The sequence below is a fragment of the Pagrus pagrus genome (assembly GCF_965226575.1).
Source record: "Pagrus pagrus genome assembly, chromosome: 5".
Classification (NCBI taxonomy): Eukaryota; Metazoa; Chordata; class Actinopteri; order Spariformes; family Sparidae; genus Pagrus; species Pagrus pagrus.
In genome coordinates, this window is record NC_140189.1 from 19,138,869 (window position 1) to 19,162,351 (window position 23,483).

Here is a 23,483-nt window from a genome sequence, read left to right on the forward strand (position 1 = left end):
AAAAATCCAATTGTTCAACTCAGTGTAATTCATTAGAACATGAAAACTGGTTCGCCTTTATGTTCTTGTGTAGGGCTCATTTACACATTAAAGGTATATATGGTAGGCGCTGATGTGGTTCAGCCGGAGGTTAAAAAGGGAAAAAAGTGAAGAAGCAGGCTGTCAAGTTCATCCGAAGAGATTAACATAACCAAAAAAGAAGCGCAGAGGCAGCAGTCTCACAGTGGTATTGAAGTTTGTGATCAAACCATGTGGGTTATTGGCTTTAATTAGACCAAACTGCCTCGGGCTGTATTTGTAGTATTGGCACAAGACATCTGGAAAAAAAACAACCTCCATTTGCAGGGATCATTAGAGCCCGCCCCTCAGCCACCTCAGGCACAGGTAACAGTCACCTGAGAAATACCTGAGGACGTGGGTGGAGGGCAGGAAGGCATCCCAGCACAACTCAAAATTGATGAAAAATAGGGTCCTTTCAAATCAGCAGTTTTCATTAGCAGAAAAGATTTTTCATGTGAAGAGTTGACATGTGCTCAAATTTTAGTTGAGGCAGATTAGTCTTTAAAAAAGTACTCTGTCATCATTCAACAGTCGACAGTATGTAAAAGATGTCGTTAGCACCGAGCACTGCTTTGCCAATTTGACTCGCTCAAAGGGAAATGTGGTCTCATGTGTCCCATGAGACCACATTTACATTAATATTTTGTTAGCATCATAGCAGATGTCGGCGATGCACTTTTTGTTCTTTATATATTAATGTGCCACCCGAATAACATGTCCACAGAAGTAAACTGTAATTGTATTTCTATTCACACCTTCACATGGACTTTCTTCAGAACGGCAATGTCAAAGGTTCTGACTTTCCGGCTCAACTCCTGCCACACAGCTCTATTTTCCATAATCCAAAGCCATTTCCAACTGCCTGCAGTACCTATAATGAGTAGAGCAGAGTAAAGGGCATATTCTAAATGTCATTTCATGCACTATTCAAATGGACAAGCTAAGGATATATTGGTAAACATTACGGTGTTGCTTTGCAAGATGAAACAGTATGTGTGAGGCTAAGATCAATTTCACAGCCAACTATTCTCTTTTGCTTCATGAATTTAAATGTTTTTCCAGATATTTCCTGCCATCCTGAAGCTTGAGGGTCGCTTAGACAGCCAATGTAGACAAAATGGACTTCTGATGAAACTAATGTCCAAATGCTTCTTGAATAAGCAGATATATGGAGATATAAGGAGTTCCTATCCATAACATGGACTCTGGTTTATACTACTGCGCTGAGACTGAATTTAAGGACATACATCACGGATAAACAGATCCAGGACTATTCCCATTTCCTCATACTTTGCGCCTTTTAGCAGATGCAAGCTTCACTTTTATTGAGGGATGTGACTATGATTCTGGATGCTACCTTCTTCGTGTTCCAGTTCATAGCATTTGTCAGAAATGTTTCCAAGCCAAGCAATGGTTCATGACAAGCTAAATAATATAATCAGCATCTTATGCTTAAATGATACAGGATATGGAATTACAGGCACTGTAGATTTCCAACATATCCCAAGGAAAGCAACTGTTACAGTACAAAACCAGGAAAATAATCCCAGTTCAGGGCTCCTTTGCCTCCACTAGTATATATCATTCAGACTGGAACGAAAGTAATGTAACTCAGTGTCCCTGGTTTATTTAATAAAACACACAGGAGCACTGAGCACACATTTACTTCATTTTCTCTGTCTGATTGATGAAGGCTACAGAAAAAAAATGGTGCATCTGGGCCCGACAGCTACTCTTATGCAATCACTTTCCTTTTTATTATCTTTCTCTTTTTGCTTCTTCCCAAACTCTTAAAAACAAACTCAAATTCTAATTCTGGCACTGTCTGTGAGATTCTCGTTATGCATTAGCGCTGTTAATGAACTAAGTACAATTCCACTTTATGATATAGTGCATTTGACAGTTGATCAACCACTTATTGTACATTTTGGGCACTTAGGCATGTTTTCCAAGATGAAAACTTGCAAAATAATTTAATCTGTGGCCCAAGGAAATCTTGTTATGACTAGTTTAAATGTATAAATGCATTCTTTTTCTTGGAATTTTTAAGAACACCTACTTACAGGGCTAATTTACCACTTTTCTTTTCACTGAATGGGCAATGAATAGGCCAATTTAAATCTTTTACCCCAGAACATTTTGTCATTTTTTATTGCTTACAGTAAAAGGGACAATGGGGACAAGTTAAAACTGTCCCTGGGAATGATTTGTGTTAAAATTACCAGAGTGCAGTGAAAAGTTATTCTGAAAAATGCAAATTAAAACCAAAGTAAATTACCTATTACACGTTGAGCTTGCAGGCAGACATTTTTTCCCCTCTTGTGTCGTAATTTATCTGGGTTTAATGGAGCAAACGCCCTGATTCACACCAGTTTGTCACCTGCTAACACCGCAGTCTTTTACTGTACATGTACCTCAGTTAAACTAAAGCAGTAGCAGTTCAGTGCTGTGCAAATTGCTCTTTTTTTGTTCTCCTCTGGGATTCAAGCCCTTGACCTCCCGGTCACAATCTGGCTTTACTGACCTTGAAGCCATTAGCATGTACAGTTCATTGGCTCACCTTAATACAGAATTGCTTTCTGACTTTGGCACACATTTGCAAAGTGTCTTTCCATTAAAATGGAATGACACTTGAATCATTAAATGTGAACCTTCACGCAAACATCTCACATCAGTAAAGTGGCAGACGTGTACGAATGAAAAGAACACCTGCTCATAAAGCAGAAAGAACAAGTCTGAGTCATCCACTAAAGTCAGAGTAAACACAATAAAAAAAAAAATATGAGATTGAAAAGGTTATCGTTTAGCATGAAAAGGGTAATAGTCAATTCCAGTATGATGGAATTTAATCCTTGGGATGATAATGATAGATTCTTTAAATGTGACTTTTAATGCATGTTTACATATGGTACTGGTACGGACATCATAAACATTTTTTTGAAATGTATCTATTTATTTTTTATTTATTCAGAAACTAGATTTATTGCAACCTTTAAACAGAATGTTTGACTCACAAAAATTAACGTTTTTTTCTAACCAGAAGAAACAGTAATTGCTTAAATTTCCATGTACAAAAACTTTTAGAAATCATTATTTCTCCGTTTGTTACATTCATGGCTACAGTTCCTAAAAATTACATATGCTCCGACTGACCAACTGAGTCCTGCTTGGTCTGACCAGTTGGTCTGCGTTCGCCCACATTATGCCAGAATATATCTTTCAAAAATCAAATCAAATCTTGAAAGTTAACTTTTTAAATACAGAATGTTTTCTACATTAACATCGGCAATGACTGACTGCTGTAGAAAAAAGAAATCCTTGGAAACACAAAGTATTTATATGAAGAAAACCAAATGTATGTTTTTAATCTATTTACTTTTGTAAATACAGGCTGGAGAAGGTTGGAGCTCTGCTTCACCTTGCACTGACACCGAAAAGATCTTTACATCTGACAATAAGCATTTTGTTGGAATTAGAGAATTTGCTCTTGTAATTGGTTTATTTAGAATCTCTCTATCACTGTGTTTGGTGCTATATCCTCTTCATCAGATACCTTAAAATCCCTCCAAGGTTATACTTCATTCTCTGTGTCGGTTCAGGTAAAGTGTTTTGCATGTCTTTGCTGATGAAACACAGCTGAGAAACTGGTGATGGAAGAAGCCCCAGTACTCATAAAGATTACAGTATGTTGCAACTAAAAATGTCAAACTCTCTTCCACTAAATGCAACCAGTGAACCCCCCCCCCCCCAAAACCACCAAAAATCATAATCCAACACAATGTCTGAAACTGGTGAGACATGTGTCTGACATCACCGTTTTGATAAATATATTTTCAGTTATTTATAGTAATTTTTCTACAAAAGCGAGGTTTGACTGTAGAGCTTTGGGAGGAATGAGGGGGATTTGCTGAAAGCTGTGAGCACACAAATCAAATGCAGAAAAAAAGATATTTTAAGTTGTATTTGTGGTGAGCAAAACACACTGAAAAACCAGTCCAAACTGATTGGTTGAAGATGCTACATCTGATGGAGGATTTAAACTGAATAGATGTCTGAGCTGGAGAATGCAACGAGGGTGGGACACCTAAATGAAAGATTTTAAACAGAATACCACTACAAGAAAACATTTAAAGCAACAGTGGGTAGGTTTTGATGGGTTGGAGTTGAGAATTCATTTAAAGTCAGAGAAAGTATTCCTTATATTAACTGAAAAGACATGAGTAATCATCACTGTGTCAAGGGACTGGAATCCAGAACCATTGATAACCAGTTCGAAATTGTCTGATCCATTGGAATCATATGTCTTGAGCTTACCAATTTCCTTTGTAAATGCCGGCATCTCTTTAGACAGTTGCTCATTGCAAATACATGACATCAAAATCACACTTCTACAAGGCTTGCTGCGGTAGTTGGTGTTAGGGGTGTTGTGTGTTAGTGTTTGGGCATACACCAATTACATTCCTTTTTTTTCATCAATACTTCAATTACAAACTGAAAGTGTCAGCAGCAGCGGCAGCAGGAGCAGCAGCGGCAGCAGGAGCAGCAGCAGCAGCAGCAGCAGCAGAGTCGCAGCACAGAGAGTCACATTTTGATCATCACGTGATGAGTAAGCAGAGTTGACCAACATGAGGATTTGTTTTCAAACTGAGGAGCAAAGGCGCCTACTTAGCAATATTCTGTATTTAAACCCAATGCAAATAGGGAACCTGATAACATTAATGAGGCAAAAAGAGTTAGTTACCTCACTGAGAAGTTGGAGGTGTGCAGCCTGTCGCCTGCAACTATTCATTAAACAGCTCCTTCTTATTCCTTTCCTCACACAGACAGTAAAAAACTACTCCCTGACATATTTCAAATTGATCCACTGTCAACAAAAGCAACAAAAGCTTAAAATGACTGTTCATTTGATTTGTGGATGGATTTTGGATGAATGATAGAGCTAAGTGCTAAACTCACTGAACACATTGCATTTCCTGAGACAAGCCTACTTCAAAATAAAAGTAAACCCATGTCACAAGCTTATCAGTTGGTGGGAAAATGTAATCACCATGGCAACCCTAGCGTCTATGCTGCTGGAAGCTTTCAACAAAAAGTCATGGTGAAGAGGAGGAAATGTTCCACAATGTGGCTTCCTTTAATGAAGAAATATGACAGTACCAGATGTAAGGTCTGCAAAATGATGATTTAACAGGTGGAAACACATGCAATATGCTGAGACATCTTTCTTTGTAACATGGGCTTAAATTCCAGGAATGCTGTGTATTTGACACTCTACTCACGAGTGCCTCTACTTTCCAACTGAGCAGCATGTCTGTTACCAAGGGTGAATATCCTATGATCTAACATTAGTGCCACTCAGGCAGGCTTAGCAGATTTTCTTTTTGAATAAGAAAGCCAAAATGAAAATGATTGCTGAACAAATATTATCTCATTTCATCCATTTTAGATGCAGACAGATTGACTATTGCTGCAGCTAGTTCTCAGGTTACAGCCAGCACAAAAATTGATCAGAAATCAATAGAAATCCGATAAAGAATAGGATTGAAGAGCAGAATCACTAACGGCATTGGTTTCAATAAAATCTTATCAATTCCCATTGCTAACCGTGTTAGAATCACGTGAACTCAGCTGTAAAAAAACAAGCCCCAACGCTCCCACAGGACCCCACCGTTCACAGATGTAAGATGAGCATCAGAGGGCATCAGACCTTGTATGAATTCGATAAGTGTTGTTAATCAGCTGTATTTAATAGGGCAACACACATTATACTGTGTTATAGACTCTGTGTGTGTGTGTGTGTGTGTGTGTGTGTGTGTGTGTGTGTGTGTGTGTGTGAGTGAGTGAGTGAGTTTGTGTGCATGCGTGTGTCAGTGAGTGTGTGTGTGCATACGTGTGTGTGAAGAGGTCTACCAACAGCGAGCTGCAGGGAGGCCCTGCATGGATGGATGGATTTGTGTTACGGTACTGCTCAGCAGCACTGATAGCGACATTGCTCTGCTATTTGCTTTCAAAATGTATTTTGCTGTTCAGGTATCTCAGCAGTTAAGGCAAACTCTGGAGCAGGAGAGCGCTCTTTGAAACTTACAGCAACTTAAAAAAGAAAAACAACAACCCTGAACACTCTTTAAAAGCAAATTCACCTTGTTTGCATGCAACACCGCTCATCAATTACATACTGCAACCACATCTTGTCTCAATCATTGGTTACTCAAACACAGTAATTGTTCTCCCAGGAAGTAACAAGAAAGGGCAACTCATAGCTCAATAACACTTCCTCTATAATGTGCTCTGCTCCACTGATCATTCTCCATGATGACACTATTACTCTTCTCCCCTGGCAAAACTGATAGACAACAAATTGACTGCATAAACTAAACCTCAAGCCACCAATACAGACACAAACCAGTGCTTTTCAACCTGCTTATCAGGTTTCATCTGGGGGTTAGCTCTCCAGTGGTTCAATGAGCCAAGAAAGTTTTGCAGCTAATTCTCAGTGAACCTTCTGCAGTGCACTTTTCTGTTCAAGATGAATCTTTTAGCTTAAAGCATTTGGGGCTACAAGAAGATTGGCCTAATGCGTTTCTCAGCTTAAACACTGCACTCTACATTTAAGCGCTCTGAAGTCTGAAGGCGCTGCTACATGATTCACTCAAAATGTTGTTTGGAACAGTGGTTAGTTTCAGAAATGCTTTTTCCAACGCTTGAATTAGGGTCTCAAATATTTATCTTTATTTTCTGAAACTGACAATTTAAAAATATATTTTTCTCTGTGCAGCAATTGGTCAATAGTGGTCTGATGTGAAAATGGCCAAGATTCACTCTGCAAATTCTGTAAAGAGATGAGCAATTTTTTCGATAGCACGACAATCGACTGTTGATAGCTGTAGTTGGATTCTGTCAAAAATGTTTCTAGTTTGACTGCGTTTAAAATTACAAGCTCCTCAAGTTTTTACTGTCTAGTGGAGTAGTGGATACCCATATATCTAAGAATACGGACAGAATATTTTAGTTGCACAGAAAGAGCAATAAAAGAAACCCTCTATAGAAATACACTAAGAAACCAGAGCTAGTGGATCAGAGGTTACATGAAGTGGGGCAGAATTTATTCTGTTCAGTCTTCAAACAGCTAATCCTGCCACCAGTATAGTTTATTCCTCTCAGCTCTCAGCATGTTAACTAGCAAAGCCTTCTAAACTGGACGTTTCATTTTCACTTAGAACTGACACTATGGTAGCTGCTGCAGTTAAAGAAGTATGTTAAATAAAGATGTTTTTTCTCTAAGTTAACTTAAAACAACTTGAGAAGATGTCATTTTTACTCAATTATTTTTTCTCTTTTTTTTTCATTACTGTAGCTAGGCAGCTAAATGACGGAAGAGGACTTCTTAATTCTGCTTACTTATGGACACAGCACCAGACATATAGTGTTCCTGGAAGTGTACATTCAATCCAGATCTTCACATCAGTTCAAAACAAGTGTAAACCCATCACTGCTTTGTGAACTACCATTTTAGCCTTGAGTTTGGCATTATGGCCATCAGAAGCTACCATCTTTGGGCAAGAGGGTGCAGCTGTGGGAGATATCCTGATTGGATCTTACTGAGAACCCTAGGACACGCTTTGGTATGTCCTGTCAATCACAAGGTAGCCACATTCAAAGCATATTCTGGTTTATCATCTATTCAATGTCAAAATAGCCCATAAGTTACTAAATGAACATCGTGCTACAATGAAGAAGACTTGAACAAGTGATAGACACCACACTCATTACAAAACTGTTAACTGAGGTAATAAATCAAGACAGAATTTGGGTCCTTTTCTCATAAGCTTACACATGATCATACTTATTTTGAAACCAGTGGAGTTAGCCTCTGCTTGCCATTAGAAAGAATACAGGTTTCAGCCACTTTTGCATTGGCTTCACTTTTCAGACCCAAGAACCCCGCGTATACAGTCAGTGGTTAAACATGAAGCTTACTTTCTTCAGAATGGACACTCGCCATGTTGATAGCACTGAAACAACATGCAACCCAATGTAACAGTATGGCCGTCTTGTTATCAGGTTTAATTAGTTTTTAATGACAATGAAAGACAATGAAAGGTGCCGACTCCACCTGATTAAGCTGTATTCCTCCTACTACTAATGTATCCATCCTGCTCCAGCCTCTTTTCCACATTCTTCAGGAGCAGTGTATCAACATTGTATTTGTGCCTTTGGTGACTTAAATTGTTAAATATATTTGGCTAGACCCATGTCCGTTGTGTGTTTTAGTTAGCGACTGTACTGTAGCCCAGTTTCAGGAGAGTAGAAGCCAATGTAGGTGGGAAATTAACTTTTTAAATCGACCAGCCAATGACAGATACATGTTCAAATTTACCAGCCACTAGAGAGTACATCATCTTTTTTTACCTCTCATATTTTCTCAGCATTTGGCTGGTGACTAGTGCTAATTTCCCACCTTGATTGTATCATCACCACAGTAACAGGGATGGCCTTGAATGAGTTACAAGGTACCTTTCCAAGGATGAAACACTCACATTCTCAGAGCTGGTTTATATTCATTTTTGTAAGATTTTTCTTTTTGACAGGGTGATACGTAGCAGTATATGTAGAAAAAAATGTCATTGCCTGAATTGTGGTGATACTGTTAAGTTGACCTCAAGCTGAATGATCTGTTAGCTATACCTAAAGCTAGAACAGCCAGTGTATTTTATTTGAAATATGAAATTTTGTCCTAGAATCTTACAGTGATGTTGTAACACATTAAACCAACTGACTGAGTTATGGGTGTTTCACATTGGAACCACATGATGTAGAAAGCGTCTTGTGTACAACTTTAGCTCTCCAGCTCACGTAGGCGCTAATCTGTCAGTCCTAAATGTCTCACTGGCTATTAACAGACCCGGGGCACACATCGAGAGAGCTGATATCTGATTGACGTCTTCACAAATTGGGGTGCTTTCCTGTTCTCACTGGGGGAAATCATGGAGCAGAGGCCTCTCTAACACCCCGCTCAGGATCACCACCAAACAAAACATTATGATTGTCTATTGATTACACTCCTGATTGGTGTGATTTGACTTTGGAGGACTTCATTCAGATGAAGACTGTGAGTGAGCGCAGTCCTCTTCGCCCGCCTGCTATCTCTCCCATATGCCACAGTTTCATAATGATTTCATGCCCCAATGAGTTGCTCATTCTATTGAAAAGAAATGCGTGTTCCCTGCAATTTATTATTAGCATCCATTTTGTTGAACAAACCAGTACAAACAAGCCCTCTCACACCTTAGTCATCGTATCCTAGTCGGGTTTTTGACCATGAAATTATGCTATTTATAGGTACTTCACTTAAGAGCTCCAAAATAATTATGGTTGAGAGGGGGAATATGTCTTTTTTAATCAACACACGGCAGAAAAACTGGAAAAGAAAACATGATTTCTACTGAGTCAGAAGGTTTAATTATATTACTCTCCAATATGTAAGCCAGGGACAAATATAGACTTACTGTCTATATATCTTTTGTTTGTCCCTGGCTTACATATTGGAGAGTAATATAATATATATAATATAATATATTGACAGTAAGTCTATATATCTTTTTTTGCTTGAATGGCTAGTGAACAGTGTGCTCCTACTTGTATCTGTGATATGACAAAACACTGTCATGCCAATAGAGTAATTAAGATGCCTAGTAGTGTCTCAAAAGACAAATGATGATTAGGATTTTAAGATAAACCACCGAGATGAATGCGGCTCAATACTCCAATAATTACTTATCATGTTTTTGTCTCCGAGTGTGTGCTCTCTATTAACCTCAGTTCACCTTTGAACTTTTGAAAAGGGTTAACAAGGATGAATTATACAGGGTGTTGAGGATGAAGCTGGTTCTATGTAGAGTGGTTTCTTACAGTGAGATAATAAGACTGCAGTATTTTTGTGCAGTGTGAATTTAGTTTTTTAATCATCTAGAGAAAGCAGTTGGTGTTACCATACTGGTTAATTAAGGATGGGAGACAAAGATTTGAAGAGAAAGAACGGTATGGATTGCAACGAAAGCTTTACCGCAAGTTTTATAGTCAGACAATTATTGCATGTTAAGCCTCGACAGAGTTTCTGAGGTTGAGAAGAAGCATGAATTAAAATCGAATGTTGTGCTCAGCATGAGATGTGTTTTTTAAGAAATTGGCAATTCGGGTAACAGGGGAAAACATCGTTGCCACACTGGAGCATTCATGAAGTCAGAGTGTATAAAGAAAATTCTAGTTCATTTATTCAAAGTGGACACTAAGCACTCTCACAGAAGAGTAGTCCATCAGAGGGTCTGAATGTTTGGAATTGGAGGCAGCAGGCCAAATGGTTTCATACTCACTCAGTGGCCGTGCATGCTAGCACACTGGCTGCCAGTGGCACTCTCCACAGGGCAAATAACTCCTCTGAGTGCAATTCACTGCTGCCTTTCAATTTGCATGTTATTTAGTTGCCTGGTCACATGACTTTTTCAGTCTGCTGCATCATATGTCATCTGCTTTCAGAGCGCTACAGAGAGGATCAGATGTTGATCTGATCATGAGTAAAAGTTTTAATACATTTCTCCAATACATTTCTCTTTGATGTGGCTCATTTCTTTGTTTATTTTTTACTAATGAGGCGTTTGATCGAATTTACAAATGAATTACTCCCAAATGTATTGTTACGAAGTGAAAATAAAGTGAATCTTATTACAAGAATTATTAAAGCAAGAGAGTCATCCTGTTGCAAAATGATAGATGGTACCAAATTAAAAGTGAAACAAATACCAATCAAGGGGTATTAGTGTCTGGAGGAAAAATGGTAAGGCTCTTACAGATGGCATCCTCAATATTTAGCAAGTACTGGAGCTTAACTGATAGAGATATTTGATATCTTGTCATGGTATTTTACCAAATGCCAATATTTTATTTTTAAATAAAAAAACATATCTTGTAAAAATGCCCCGAAATAATGTCATCCTTTGCATTTCTATACTGCAGCTTCTTACTATAAATTGATACAGTAAATCAGTGATGACTTTGTGGTGGTAAGGCTTTAACTGATTTTTAATTGTATAGTGGCCTGAATGATACATTTCAAATGAAAATTTCTCTGTGTTTTTTGGGTGGTGTTAGACATTAAGATTAGAGTTGCAACAATAAGCCGATTACCTCATCACCTCATAACCTGATAATAATCAGCAACTATCTTCCTAATTCTTGAATAATTCAAATAATTTTCAAGTGAAAATGTCATGTATTACCCTTCTTAATTGTGCTTTTTTTTTTTTTGTCTCAAAAATGCACATTTTTTTAGGAGATTCAAGTGACCATGTTTCACTATTTTCTGACATAAACAATAAATGGATTAATTATGAAAAGAATTTGCAGATCTATCTATAAAAATATACAATATGCAGTGTTTGCTGCAGCTTAATTAAAGATATAAACACTTAGAATGATGATCACCACAACAGTATTTCTCTGGAATAAAAAAATAAAAAATAGTGTCGACATCCATCGTTCAAAATCAATCCCATTAGTGCGCCAATTACTTCTAGCAATTTCTGGCTGAGTGGATAGTGTTAATTGTATTATCAATTTTGAGATGAATAATTGTCTGAGACCTGAAAAAAGTTAACATTACATTAACGTGTTGCATTCAGTGGTGTCAAATTCATTAAACAGCCAAGATTTCCTATAGTTAACCTGGGTCAACTGTTGTATAAAAGAAGACGGTGATTGGTAAATTAATTGTCTGACAAACTACAATTCTCTCACAAGAGAGTATGAAAAGCTGCCATTTTCATTGAAGAAGAAACTACTTACAATAGACTACCAATGACTTGAGGCAGACAGCATAATTTCACACAATTAGCTTTTGTGGAGGCAGAGTGGCGGGAGAGAAGAGAAACATGACAGCGACTCTGGAATGAGAAAATCGAAAACATGGAGAAAGTGACTGAAGTGAGCAATAACAAACCTCGGTCCTGAGAAAAAAAGGCTCAATTGAAATGGAGATTGAAAGTTAGGGCTTGAATGGGGATGAAAAAGATTTGGTGCTTTTTTTATTGGCTGTATTGATGAAAAAAACTTTCTTTCATGACAAGGAAGTGTCTCTTAAAAAGCTTTGTTCAGTGTTGTGTTTTGACGTAGTCATCCTCTGTGGAATGCTTGCAAACTGTCCAAAATACAAGCAGTGTTAGGGATAAAATCCCCTTTCTTGAAGCTATGCAAACTCTCAACTAGAACTCTTTGTAACCTATATTTTTATCTTAATGGAGTGTGAGTTTGTATGGAAATGCATTGTATAAAATCAAGATGGCATTAAAAGCACCTTGCACATGTTCTGTTTTGTTGACAGTGCTCACAAAGAGGGCTTTTAAAGATACATGAGAGTGTTTTGTTAAGTATTCCATATGGACATAATGAACAGAAAAATCAAACCACATAAACACTTCAGTCCTCCATTCCATCCATGTTACTGAACTCAGGTTGACCTGTCCTTTCCTACACCTTTCTGACTCTTTTCTCCTCACTTGCCTTTAATAAAACAACTTATGTCTGCTATTTGTTCAAAGGCTTGTGTATTACATTCAGTACAATAAAAAGTGAGTGACCTCGGGCTATGGTACATTGATTTTTCATACTTTACTTCTTGACTGAATAAAAGCTTTCTCATGTATGATATAGAGACAACAGAAGACTTGCATTCATTATTTACAGTAGACCATTCAAGACCTTTGTGATGGTTAGGTGTTTGGGCTGGCAGCACTGCTCAGTGCTTCAGCTTCTAATATTTAAATAGGGAAATTGGATGGGGTGTAATGAATAACCATCAGATATAGTACAAATAAAATGTGTCCAATTGTCATATTTTGATGTGAGAACGCAAACACGCAAGCCTTGATTATAGTACACACTTTAAAATGAACTCTCTCTGTTCCACTGCACTTGGCAGAGCATTCCTCTCTCCATTTACTGAATCACTTGGCCAAGGGGGCTACTAGATCCCACTGGTACTTAAGGAACAGACCCAATTTGCTCTCAAACTCCTGTACTTTATATAGGTGAGAAAGTGCACATCTTTTTGAATTTACACTTACGTAAGCAGTTCCTAACTAAATTGAAGAAAAAAAAAATATTCTTAAAACCAAGAAATCACACAGTCTTGACATTTGGAACATTTGGTTCATTTTTGTAGTTTGCTATTGTGTGATATCACCTCCATCAATGGCAAAAGATTACATGATTTCTTTCACTTGTCTCCTCAGGTGCCACCATTAGGGCCAACTTTAGTTACTTTTATATGACTCTTTCATCCTTTGCCAGCTAAAATGATGACATGAGAAACAGTTGGCTAGAGAGACAATGATGCTGTTAATGGAGGGTTAAATAGGGTTGCAACTAACAATTAATCTATCATTAATGAATTTGACAATTATTTTCTCAAGTAAAAAAAAACATGCTTTGAAAAATGCCATTTAAAATTTTCCAGAATGCAACACGTTGTGTTTAGTTCAACCCAATCACCAGAATACATGTTAGCCAAGTATGTTTCTGCAAAACCACAGATTAGTTCAGGCTGTTTGTTCCATTATGTTGTTCAGAAGATCAAGATCAAGATGTCAAACAGAATTTACCTGAGAGTTCATGTGAGTGATATTTTATGACTGTTTACCCCATTCTGTGAATGGAGTGTTTGGTACAGTGACAGGTTGAGCCAGAGACAGAAAATGAACAGGGTTGAACTCAGATGAACTGACTTTGAAGCAGTGCTTTTATCTTTCAAGAGTTGTTCTTGCTTTAGGTAACAAACAGATGCAGAATCCCGAATAAATCATCAAGGCAGAGCAAAGGAAAAATAAGAGAGCTGCAGACAAATGGCTCTCATTCAAGGCAATGAGAAAATTTATCACAGATGTTTGGGAGTTTATAGCGAATTGCTCAAAAAGCTAAGCAAAAATGATTTGATAAACTGTCTCTAGGATTGTGTAAATAACCATTTGTGCACAGATTTTACTAAACTGTTACCAGTTTGTTTCAGTATATAATCTCTCATTGACAAGTGTTTTGGGGTGGTTTTGGCAGGTTTATATACTGTATGACATGAATATAAAGTTTTTTTCAGCTGTCCCCATGTGTCCCCAGTCTAAGGGCTGTTCGGTTGTCAGACATGCTTTCAAAATGATGCATTTATAAACCATGGTTCTCAGAGTTCACTCAACCAAATCCTGTTTTATTTTGAGAGAAATTGTGTCTTTCTTTTTTCTTTCTCCTTGCTGATAAAATAACCATACTTTTACACTTTTGTTCTGGAGGTGCCACTCTGCATGAATGGTCCTTAGTGCAGGTTTCCCAGACACTTGTGGACAAAATATTCAACATTTATTTCTTCATTATTATTATTTATAATGATCCCAATACTTACTGTAGTTCTTGGCAACAGACCCAAAAAACAGTTATAGATCATCAGATCTTTGAAACAAAGAGCAAACCAAAGATCCTCAGAAAATCATATTTTCTGTTGACCTCCAGTGGTCTAACTTCTCAACTTGTCCCAGTGACGTAGACTAGCTCTTCAGGGTGTGTCAGCACACAGTTTTTTTTCCAAATATTTCTCACCATTACGCCAGTATCAGGCCCAGTAGTGGCAAAAAAGTCATTTTGAACGTATTTTTAATGGTATAGTTTGTTGTTTCCCTGAAAATCATTAAAAATGTTGATGACTCATCCTGCACTCAGAGGCGTATAGTCATTTTCATCCAATAAATGCTTTCTTTATTTTATGATGCTGCCATGGATGTGTAAAAAGAAGAACATCGCCAGAGTGTGTCGCCAGAGACCAGACCTCATGGATTACTGTACAAAAACACAACTTTATAACTGTTACAAAAAAGACTATAACATTATGCAGTGATTTGGGTGAAACGGGGTCTTGTTTTATGAAGAAAATTTTTTCTGGTCTTCCGTCAGCTGCCCTCGGGCTGCTCTGCCTGGGGCAGATCTGGACAGATAGCTTTATTGGTTGCTAAAGTAACTAACAAATGTACTGATAACCAGCAGCTTGTCAATAAACAGCTCCAGGCCATAGGCAACCTCCGAGAATGACGATGGAGTCCAGTTACAGTACAGAGGTGATTTATGGAGTGTCGTGGTAGACAGATACCGGTAGCTTTGTTGTTAAAGTAAGCGCTAACTGCCGCTAAATGTAGTTCGCTGCTGCTAGCTTGGTAAGCGGTCCTAGCTGACTCAGCCTCGGGAAAACCACCTTGGTACTGTATTCCCTTTGTCAAATCGGCCTCTATCTTTTGGGAGGCTGTGTTGTTCTGTCCAGGTTCGGCCATGTTCACTGGAAGCTGCCAGTCCAGGGAGAGGGGGGTGGAGTGTTCTGCGCTATTGGCTGCTTCCTGTTTTGAAAAGCAAATAGCATTCCATATGTACAACTCACTTCTGTCCATCCATGCACCTGTCCGTGTATCAGTGGTCCAATTCACCTCTGCCTGCTTGACTGTCTGTCAGTCTGTCAACAGCCCCACTGGGTGCACATGTGCATCAGTCAGATAGTCAGCCAGTAAGGAACAATCACTCTCCTTGGCTACACCACCTCCGAGTCTGACAAAAATTTAATTTAAAAGATGAATAAAACTGAAGTAAAATGCTCATGTTCAAATGAAAAAGTGTGTTTGTTTGTGTGGCAGTGAGTGTCATGTGAAATCACGCCTAAAGTGTTTCCTCCGCAGTGTATTTGTATGAAATCACCGAGCGATGTGCATCACTTGATGACGCCTGGACTTGTGAAAAACACGCAATGAAAAAAACAACAGTAGCGGCACCTCTGTGATCCCTGAGAGTTTATTCCCAGATATTTTCTGCCAGCCTCCGCTGAAAGTGTACACAGAGAAGACAAATCTCAAATCTCTGCTGACATAAGGTGACACCTGATGACGCAAGGATCAGCAATAAAACTGGAGACTGACTTTGTAGAAGTGCAAAGGCTGCACCTGCACCCCGATGAATTCTGGGTATGGAGGCCAACACTTCACTGCCTCTGACGGTGTGCAATAGGAGGCTAATCTCCATGAAACTGGCAGTACCTGCGCTAATTTGAAGGAGTGAAATGTGGAGCTGAGTGATGGGCCAAAGAACATTTGAGGTATTAGATGAAGACGTTTACACCTGCATCTAGAATTAATTAACTGTTTAATTCGCAGGTTTAATAAACAAAGTCTACTCAGAATTGCTCTTTAATAAAATATGCATGAAAATAAAAGCCTGTGTTGCACCATTTCTGTCACATTGACTGCTGCTTTTGACAAAAACAATTTCCATGTCCTCTGGTTTATACGTGGGTATTTTAAAACATTATTCACGAAATAGAGTCAAGTCTAAAGAAGTATGAAGTGAAGCTCTGCCTTTTAGGAGAGGTCATAGAGTTTTACTGAGATCCTGTATTTTAATAATCCTTTCATAAAGTTTTGCATCATGTTAAACTTTGTGATAAATTGTACAATTTCTGAGAGCTACTTAAAAAGAGTAAACAGTGCTTTAAATTTAAGACCCCAAACGGCTCGACTGATGTGGGATTTTATTGTTTTTATATGCCTACTTCAAAGTGTGAGGTTCACGGACTATTTTGCAGTTTGTTTTTCTTTCTTATTTTTGTGTTCACCGGAATGAGTGTATGTGAGTCTGTGACACAGAAAGAGATCAAAGAAAACTCTTAAACAACACACTGCTTTATGCATAAGACGCTTAACGACTCCTGCTAGCTCACAGTTTAAGGTACAGTGTTATTCTTCAGTTTTTACCTCTTACTCAGGTTCAAAGGCAGTGGCATGCATAGATAACGCATGCACAGTATACCATTCGTAATTGTTTAAAGCTCCTGAAGTTTGTTCATGCATGAGGGGCAATTAATATATGATTTGTAATTACAATATTAGTGATTATGTTGAACATGTAGTCCAGAACGGCATTTTACGAAAACACTTAGCCTTTTCATGTTTTAAATTGATTACTTTACAATAAAAAAATAAACATAAGGTGGGTTTAGGGCATTTACAATGCAGTCAACTGAAACCACAATGACAAATTGCTACATCATGGGGGAAATAACTATGATGTGATTTGATGAGACAAAGATTATGATGAAGTGAAAGAGTCAGTGAACCAGGACATACTCAGTGGCTGTGGGCATCTGTCCTTATGGACAGTTAGTGGAACACGATGAGGAAAACATGCTCAGCAAATACATTTTTACTGAGCAGCACAGAGTCACTACCACTGGTAAAATAAGGAGTAGAAGAACACATCACTGTCGGTGTGGTAGTTGCATACTATACAGTACATTTAATGGAATGCATTTACAGTATTTGTTCCTTTACAAGTCAAAAAACCCTGTTTACTTTAGCATTCAGTGCAACATACATAATCAAATGTTTGCTGTGTGAAAGGGGCATTACAGCAGCATGCTACCATTACGATTGGTCTCATCTCAGGTTATTTTAAGTCCTGCTGGTATAGTAAATGACCTCATTTAATGAGGGGAGCATCCACAACCCTTTTGCCTGCCGTGTGCTGGTGCACATTATTAACATAAAAACCCAGCAGCAAACCCTAGACTTTAATACATCCAGGATTATACACACAAACTGTCAGCCCCCCACTCTCCCCTCTGTTTCCATCTCTGCTCTGCTCACTCGCTATCTGTATCTCTCGCTCATTTCTCTTTTACTGTACCTCTCCTCTTCGCCCTCATCACTGATGGTTGGCATGTAAACAATTTCTTTTGCATGTTGCAGTGATGAGAAGAGCCTCCCATGGAGAGGCCTTTGTGTCCGGCTCTGACATTTCTATTTGTTCAGAACATGGCTGTTGATGCTTTGGCAACGCTTGAGATGTTGGATTACAGCCTGGTCATGTTTCCGTTTCAGATTTAAGCACTTGACCTTTAATGGGAATCTGTTCTGTTTATTTGCTCGCAGATGTTTATTTAGGTTGGTTGATCTTGATGGCCTTCTTTGTTTGTCCTCAGGGTAAGAGGAAGTTTCTTGTGCCTCCCCTCCAGTCTAGCCAAGAGATTAACTTGATTCAGAGTCTTATCCGGATTAAGGTGGTTCAAACATTTGGGATAAGTCATATTATTTCTTTCTTTCTTTTTTCTGGGTAGAAGAGATGTAATTTCCAACCAGTTTATTGCGAATTATTCTGCAAATACTGTAGCTAATCAAATTTTGAATGGCATGTATGTCAAACAGGGCATTCTGTAAACTAATACAATTGCAAAACTGTGTGGTCCCAGCCTGGAGTAACATCACAACTAATAAGACATTTAAGCAGATTGTATTATGCAGTTGAAATTCCCTTTTACAATGTATATGTATATTGAGTTTGTTGACCAAAGCAAAGTCTATATTAACCAAGTGAACGTGCAACAGAAAGCTTAATTTTGTGTCCCAACTTTCAGTTGAAGCACTGATTAAACTGGGGATTAAAACAGAATCTCCAAACCCAATATGGATGTTTAAATTATTAATCATCAAAATCCCCTCATTATATCGCACTGTAGTGCTGAATGTAGTCAAGTAGGAAGGTAATTTCCATAATGGTATACACGTTCATAGCCTGACCTATAGTATATTGGACTTTTAGGAAAGATACCATTATTAACAGAGCAGAAACAATAGCAAACTGAATATTTTAGGTTTTTCTTCTGTTGGTCGACTAAAACCACCAATGTGAAGATGTCATCTTGGATGGAAGTTTTCACTATGGCTGCACAATTAATTAAAATATATTAAATGTGGCAATATCCAAATTGCAAGAAGCTGCAATTTTTTAATAAAGGTAAAATGCGTGACAAAACAGCCTTATAATGAACTACTGTAGTGATAAAAAGAATCCCTGGTCTACAATCTTGTCCTCTTGTCCAGATGTTGTTGCAGACCCCAATAATTGTCATAATGAGTTTCATCATCATGAGTATAAATGAAAATTGTAATACAAAAATGGATCATACCCACTAATTATGAAATCATATTGTAATAGTAATATCTGTCAGAGTAATCGTGATATATTTTTTTCACCATATCGTGCAGCGTTTGTTCTTAGGGTGTACTAAAGTAGCAAATTACATAATCTGGTTAAACTACATTTAGGTAAAAAAAAAAAAAAAAAAGTATCCAAGGTCACCAGAATATCCTGCTCTTGACCCTCTCAATGAATTTGGAATGAGCGGCAGTCAATGAATGGAGCCACTGTAAAAGCCCCCTGAGGAAGTAACTGAGGTCTGCACACGCCAAATCATTTTGAAAGAGCAGAAACCAATGGCCGAAAATGCAACCGACCAATGGTGCAACTTCATCACTCAGTAAGTCAGGGACAGACTCTTAACGTTTATTGGGCTGGCTCTGCTTTTCTGTTGTCTGGTAAACATCAGATAACAATACTTATTTATTTTAACCTTTTAGGTGGACATGATATACGTTGCGTGGGTGTGTGTGTGTGTGTGTGTGTGTGTGTGTGTGTGTGTGTGTGTGTGTGTGTGTGGTTCATTGTATTCTGCTCTGTATGTGTTTGAATGCTGTGGAGTTCAGTTTGGAAAGAGAAGGCAAGGAAAGAAGCCATTACATAAACTTTGAAGAAAACATCTCAATGAGAGAATATAAGATGGCTCATTTGGAATTTCCCAAAGGTACCACTACTCCCCAGTATCTACTCCAATGATATGTTTTTATGTCATAATTTTACATTCAGACTTATAAAATTGCCTCATATGTGTTCTACATGTACGTCCCTTCAAATGTGCCTGTAGCAGGCTTTCTTAATTATCTCTCATGTTTATCTAAACTTGGACTATTTTTCTTAGTCACTCTTAATACATTATACCTTGGGAGTAATTCTGAGAGATTGATAAATACAAGCTTCAGTACCCTGACAAATCCCAGGCCACACAGATCTCTTGAATATTGCGAAAAAATGAATTATCCTTTAATTAATCTCTACATTACACTAATCCTGATTAGGATCGTGATAAGTCTACAATCAAAGTACGCCTTCGAAGATGAGTGAAGGGTCAATGAATCTCCATGGATTCCAATTTCTCCTCATTGCTCAATAGTTACAACAACAAACCTTTATCAAAAAAAAAATCAGTCAAACTCACTTGATTCAGTGATGGTTGTGGCTTTATTGAGTTATCTTGACAAGACAAGTATGCCAGGTCAGAGAGCAAGCTCAGTGTGTTCAAACGCACACTTGACATCAAGACACAGGGACTTGACAAATCTCTTTATTGGTCCCTGAAGAGATATCACTCTGACCTGTGCTAGCCACAAAGCTATACTTCTCTGGGTACAAAGCAAACATTCAACATTTATTGTGGCATTTTGATTTATTCTCTTTATGTGTCCCTTTTCCCCATAGACTTTATTTTGTCTGGAGTTCACTTTCATTGTAATTCAATCCCACTTTTTCACTTGGAAAAACAGCTCCTGAGACGACGTACCTTCAGCAACTGCTGAGCCAGAGCACAAATGAGAAGGACAAACTCAAAATGATCCCCACTGGTGTCAAAATTGTTTTTTATTATATATTTTACATGAAAGTTGTTCCTCGAATCGGTTTTCTTACCGTCTGACTGCCTTGAACCTTTACTGTTCAAACAATTCCAGCTGTAACCCCAATCCTAATTGACACACAGGGACAAAATGAAATTGAAAACCTTTTTTCCTTCCACTCTCTTTTATAATGACTGCATTAGAGCTCACACATCCTGTTACTGTCTCCTGCAAAGCTCACCATTTACAATGCACTCCACACGTCCTCCTACACAACAACATCACGTTCTGTTAACGAGTTTTGCACAAGAGCAGCACTTCATCAAATGGTCACCTCAGCCCATCTAACACAACACAAGTCTTCACGCGACCGTGAAACTGAATAAGTGTGTAGGAGTTCCCACAGGGGACGTGTAGATATAAAGGTAGTGGGAAAAGTCATTGACTGTGGATTGTGATCTCATACTGAATACAACCAGTGTGGGCAGAGCATGTCTGATAAGCTCATGGAGCCAATTGAAGAGGTTGAATTAAACCAAAGGCGATTAATGTTTGGATTTTTTCCATCCCGCTAAATAGCATGACTTAAGTATAAAAGGGAAATATTGTGTAAATAATTGATCGGGCTGTAGATGAGAGTGCATTAGAAGCTAATTAAAGCGCAACAGTCGTGTAAACAGTCTTCTCTAAGGCTTCTACTAAATATTTTCTTTGCTCTTTGTCTTTGAATCTGTCTGTCAGTTTGTCTTTCCCCTCTTTTCGCTCCTCCCTTCCCTCCTCGCTGCGCCAACTCTCCCTCTAATACACTGCAGCAGTTGTAACTCTTACATCACCCCTCTCTCATCATTTTGGTGGTCGGTGAAGAATATTGAACAGTCACTTACCCTCTTATTGACATGACTGTAGTGGAAGCACAGAGAATACCTGATATGTTTGTCTTTTTTCATCTCCTGGCTTTTTCATGTTTGGCGCGCGCACGTCTCAAGCGGAGCAGAAGGCGTCACCTTCACACATGATAGTGTCGAAAAAGCTTGATTTCACCTTGACTTATTTCCCTTGCATCTTTCACTCTCTGACTGCTGGATGATGTGCAATTTTCACACGCAGCAACCGTCCTGAATCATCAGGAGACATTTCTGCAGTGGAGATCGGTGTGTCTAGAATTCACAATACCACCATGCCTCGCACACATTGATTTTTCTTCAATGCACTGAGAACGTTATTGACTTGGAGAGAAAGACAGAGGAACTCATGGCAAGGATGTTGGTGCATATTCTGACATTTGAGATAGTACTCATAATACCCTCTGGTACTCTGTCATCTGAAAACAAATAGGCTGTCATTTGGCCTATATAGAAATATACTGTTGTATGGTGGCAAAACAAACCATTATAACAATAAAAAGAGATTATACAGTGGGTCCACATAGGCTGCATACCTATCATTAGTGATATGATCAAAGAAAAGAAAATGCCCTGTTAGTGTGGAATAATAGGCTCTGGCATGAAAGGCATCCAGACAAATGAGTAAAGCAGACCTTCCCACTGACTCATTTAATTAGATGTTATCATTCGGAGCTTAGAATTATTCATACAGTTGGAAATATCCTGCTTTAGCACAGCCCACACGTCATTCCGAGGCATAAAGCCATAAGCCTAACGTGTGTCAGTCCAACACATTGTACATATTTTCTTGTGTGGTGAAAATCATACATGGGGGCATATTAAATATTGAGGTAGAGCAGAAGAAAGTTCACATTACTCCCAGCTCTGGTAATTACCTCCACTCCCGGGGAAACACAAACGGTTCTTACATGTGGCTCCACGACCTTATACATAAACAATGCCATGTGTGTAGCATGAAATGTCTCTTACTTATATATTAATACACTATAGAATGTAAACAGCATGCACTTAGATGAAAAGAAGCATGGAAACATAAATCAGCCAGCCTGTCTTCATGCTGCTGTGGGACATCTCTTTTGATTTGATTTAAGGTGAAAAGATGAATTTGTAGAGAGGGAAGAAACAGTGTGAGTCTAGTATATAGTCTCATTTCCACTTTGAATGGAACGGAGTTAAAAGGATTGTTTTTCTTGCATGGCTCATCTCTGAATGCGATTATGAAGTTGATGCCTCAGTTTAAGCAAGTGCAAGTACAGTATGTCTTGTCAAACAAGAAGAATGAAATCTTTAAATTGCTAAATGCTCGTTTTAAACTTGAATGAGATTTTTTTTTGTGGTTTTCATTTTCTCTTCTGTTTTGTCATGTTGTTTTGTTGCCAGCATAGAAAAGTTTCCATCTAATTTGCATTTTACTCATTTCAAACTCTCGGGTTTGTGAAATGAGTGGGCTTAATTGAATGTAATAATGAACAAATGTCAATCAGTTTTGATTGTAGTGAAGTGTTTTACTGCCACAGAATGTGCATATCAAAATAATTTTATGAAGGATATTGTGATTGCTATTGAAACAAAAAAAAAACAAGAAGCAAAATTTATGCATGCAGTTTAGCTTGACATAAACAGAGTGGGTTCCTCTATATCATTGATTCCCAGCCTTTTTCCCTGTCAGATGACCTAAAGTAACCGTTCATCGACATTACCCTTCTTGTTCTAAATGTGTTCATTTCAACAGATTTTAACACTACATAAACTTGGTAATCTTAAAATGTTTTATCATACTATGCAAGAGTCTATGTTTTGGCCAGCTTGGTCAAGTTTACATTCTTACTAAAACAAGTTGGAGTGGCAGAAGCTGAACACTTCAGCTAATTACATCAACTGTACATCCATACATTTTAGGTAAGCACAAAAACCATTATTAAAAAGACCAGAGTGTAGGTTTTACTTG

General features: G+C 38.2%; 1 protein-coding gene across 6 annotated transcripts in view; it reads right to left on the reverse strand.

Annotated features, from left to right (window-relative positions):
• LOC311257296 (uncharacterized protein) overlaps positions 1-23,483 on the reverse strand; it is a 232,517-nt gene that overhangs the window by 139,975 nt on the left and 69,059 nt on the right. For 4 of the 6 annotated variants that reach the window (XR_014622608.1, XM_084352839.1, XM_084352838.1 and 1 more), the window contains one exon: positions 816-931. The exons of the other annotated variants lie outside the window; for them this stretch is intronic. Coding sequence is in view for 3 of the 4 variants with exons in the window: in XM_084352839.1 (XP_084208965.1) it covers positions 816-931 (116 nt within the window). In the remaining variant the exon portion in view is untranslated. The remainder of the gene's footprint in view (positions 1-815; positions 932-23,483) is intronic. 6 annotated transcript variants of the gene reach the window in all.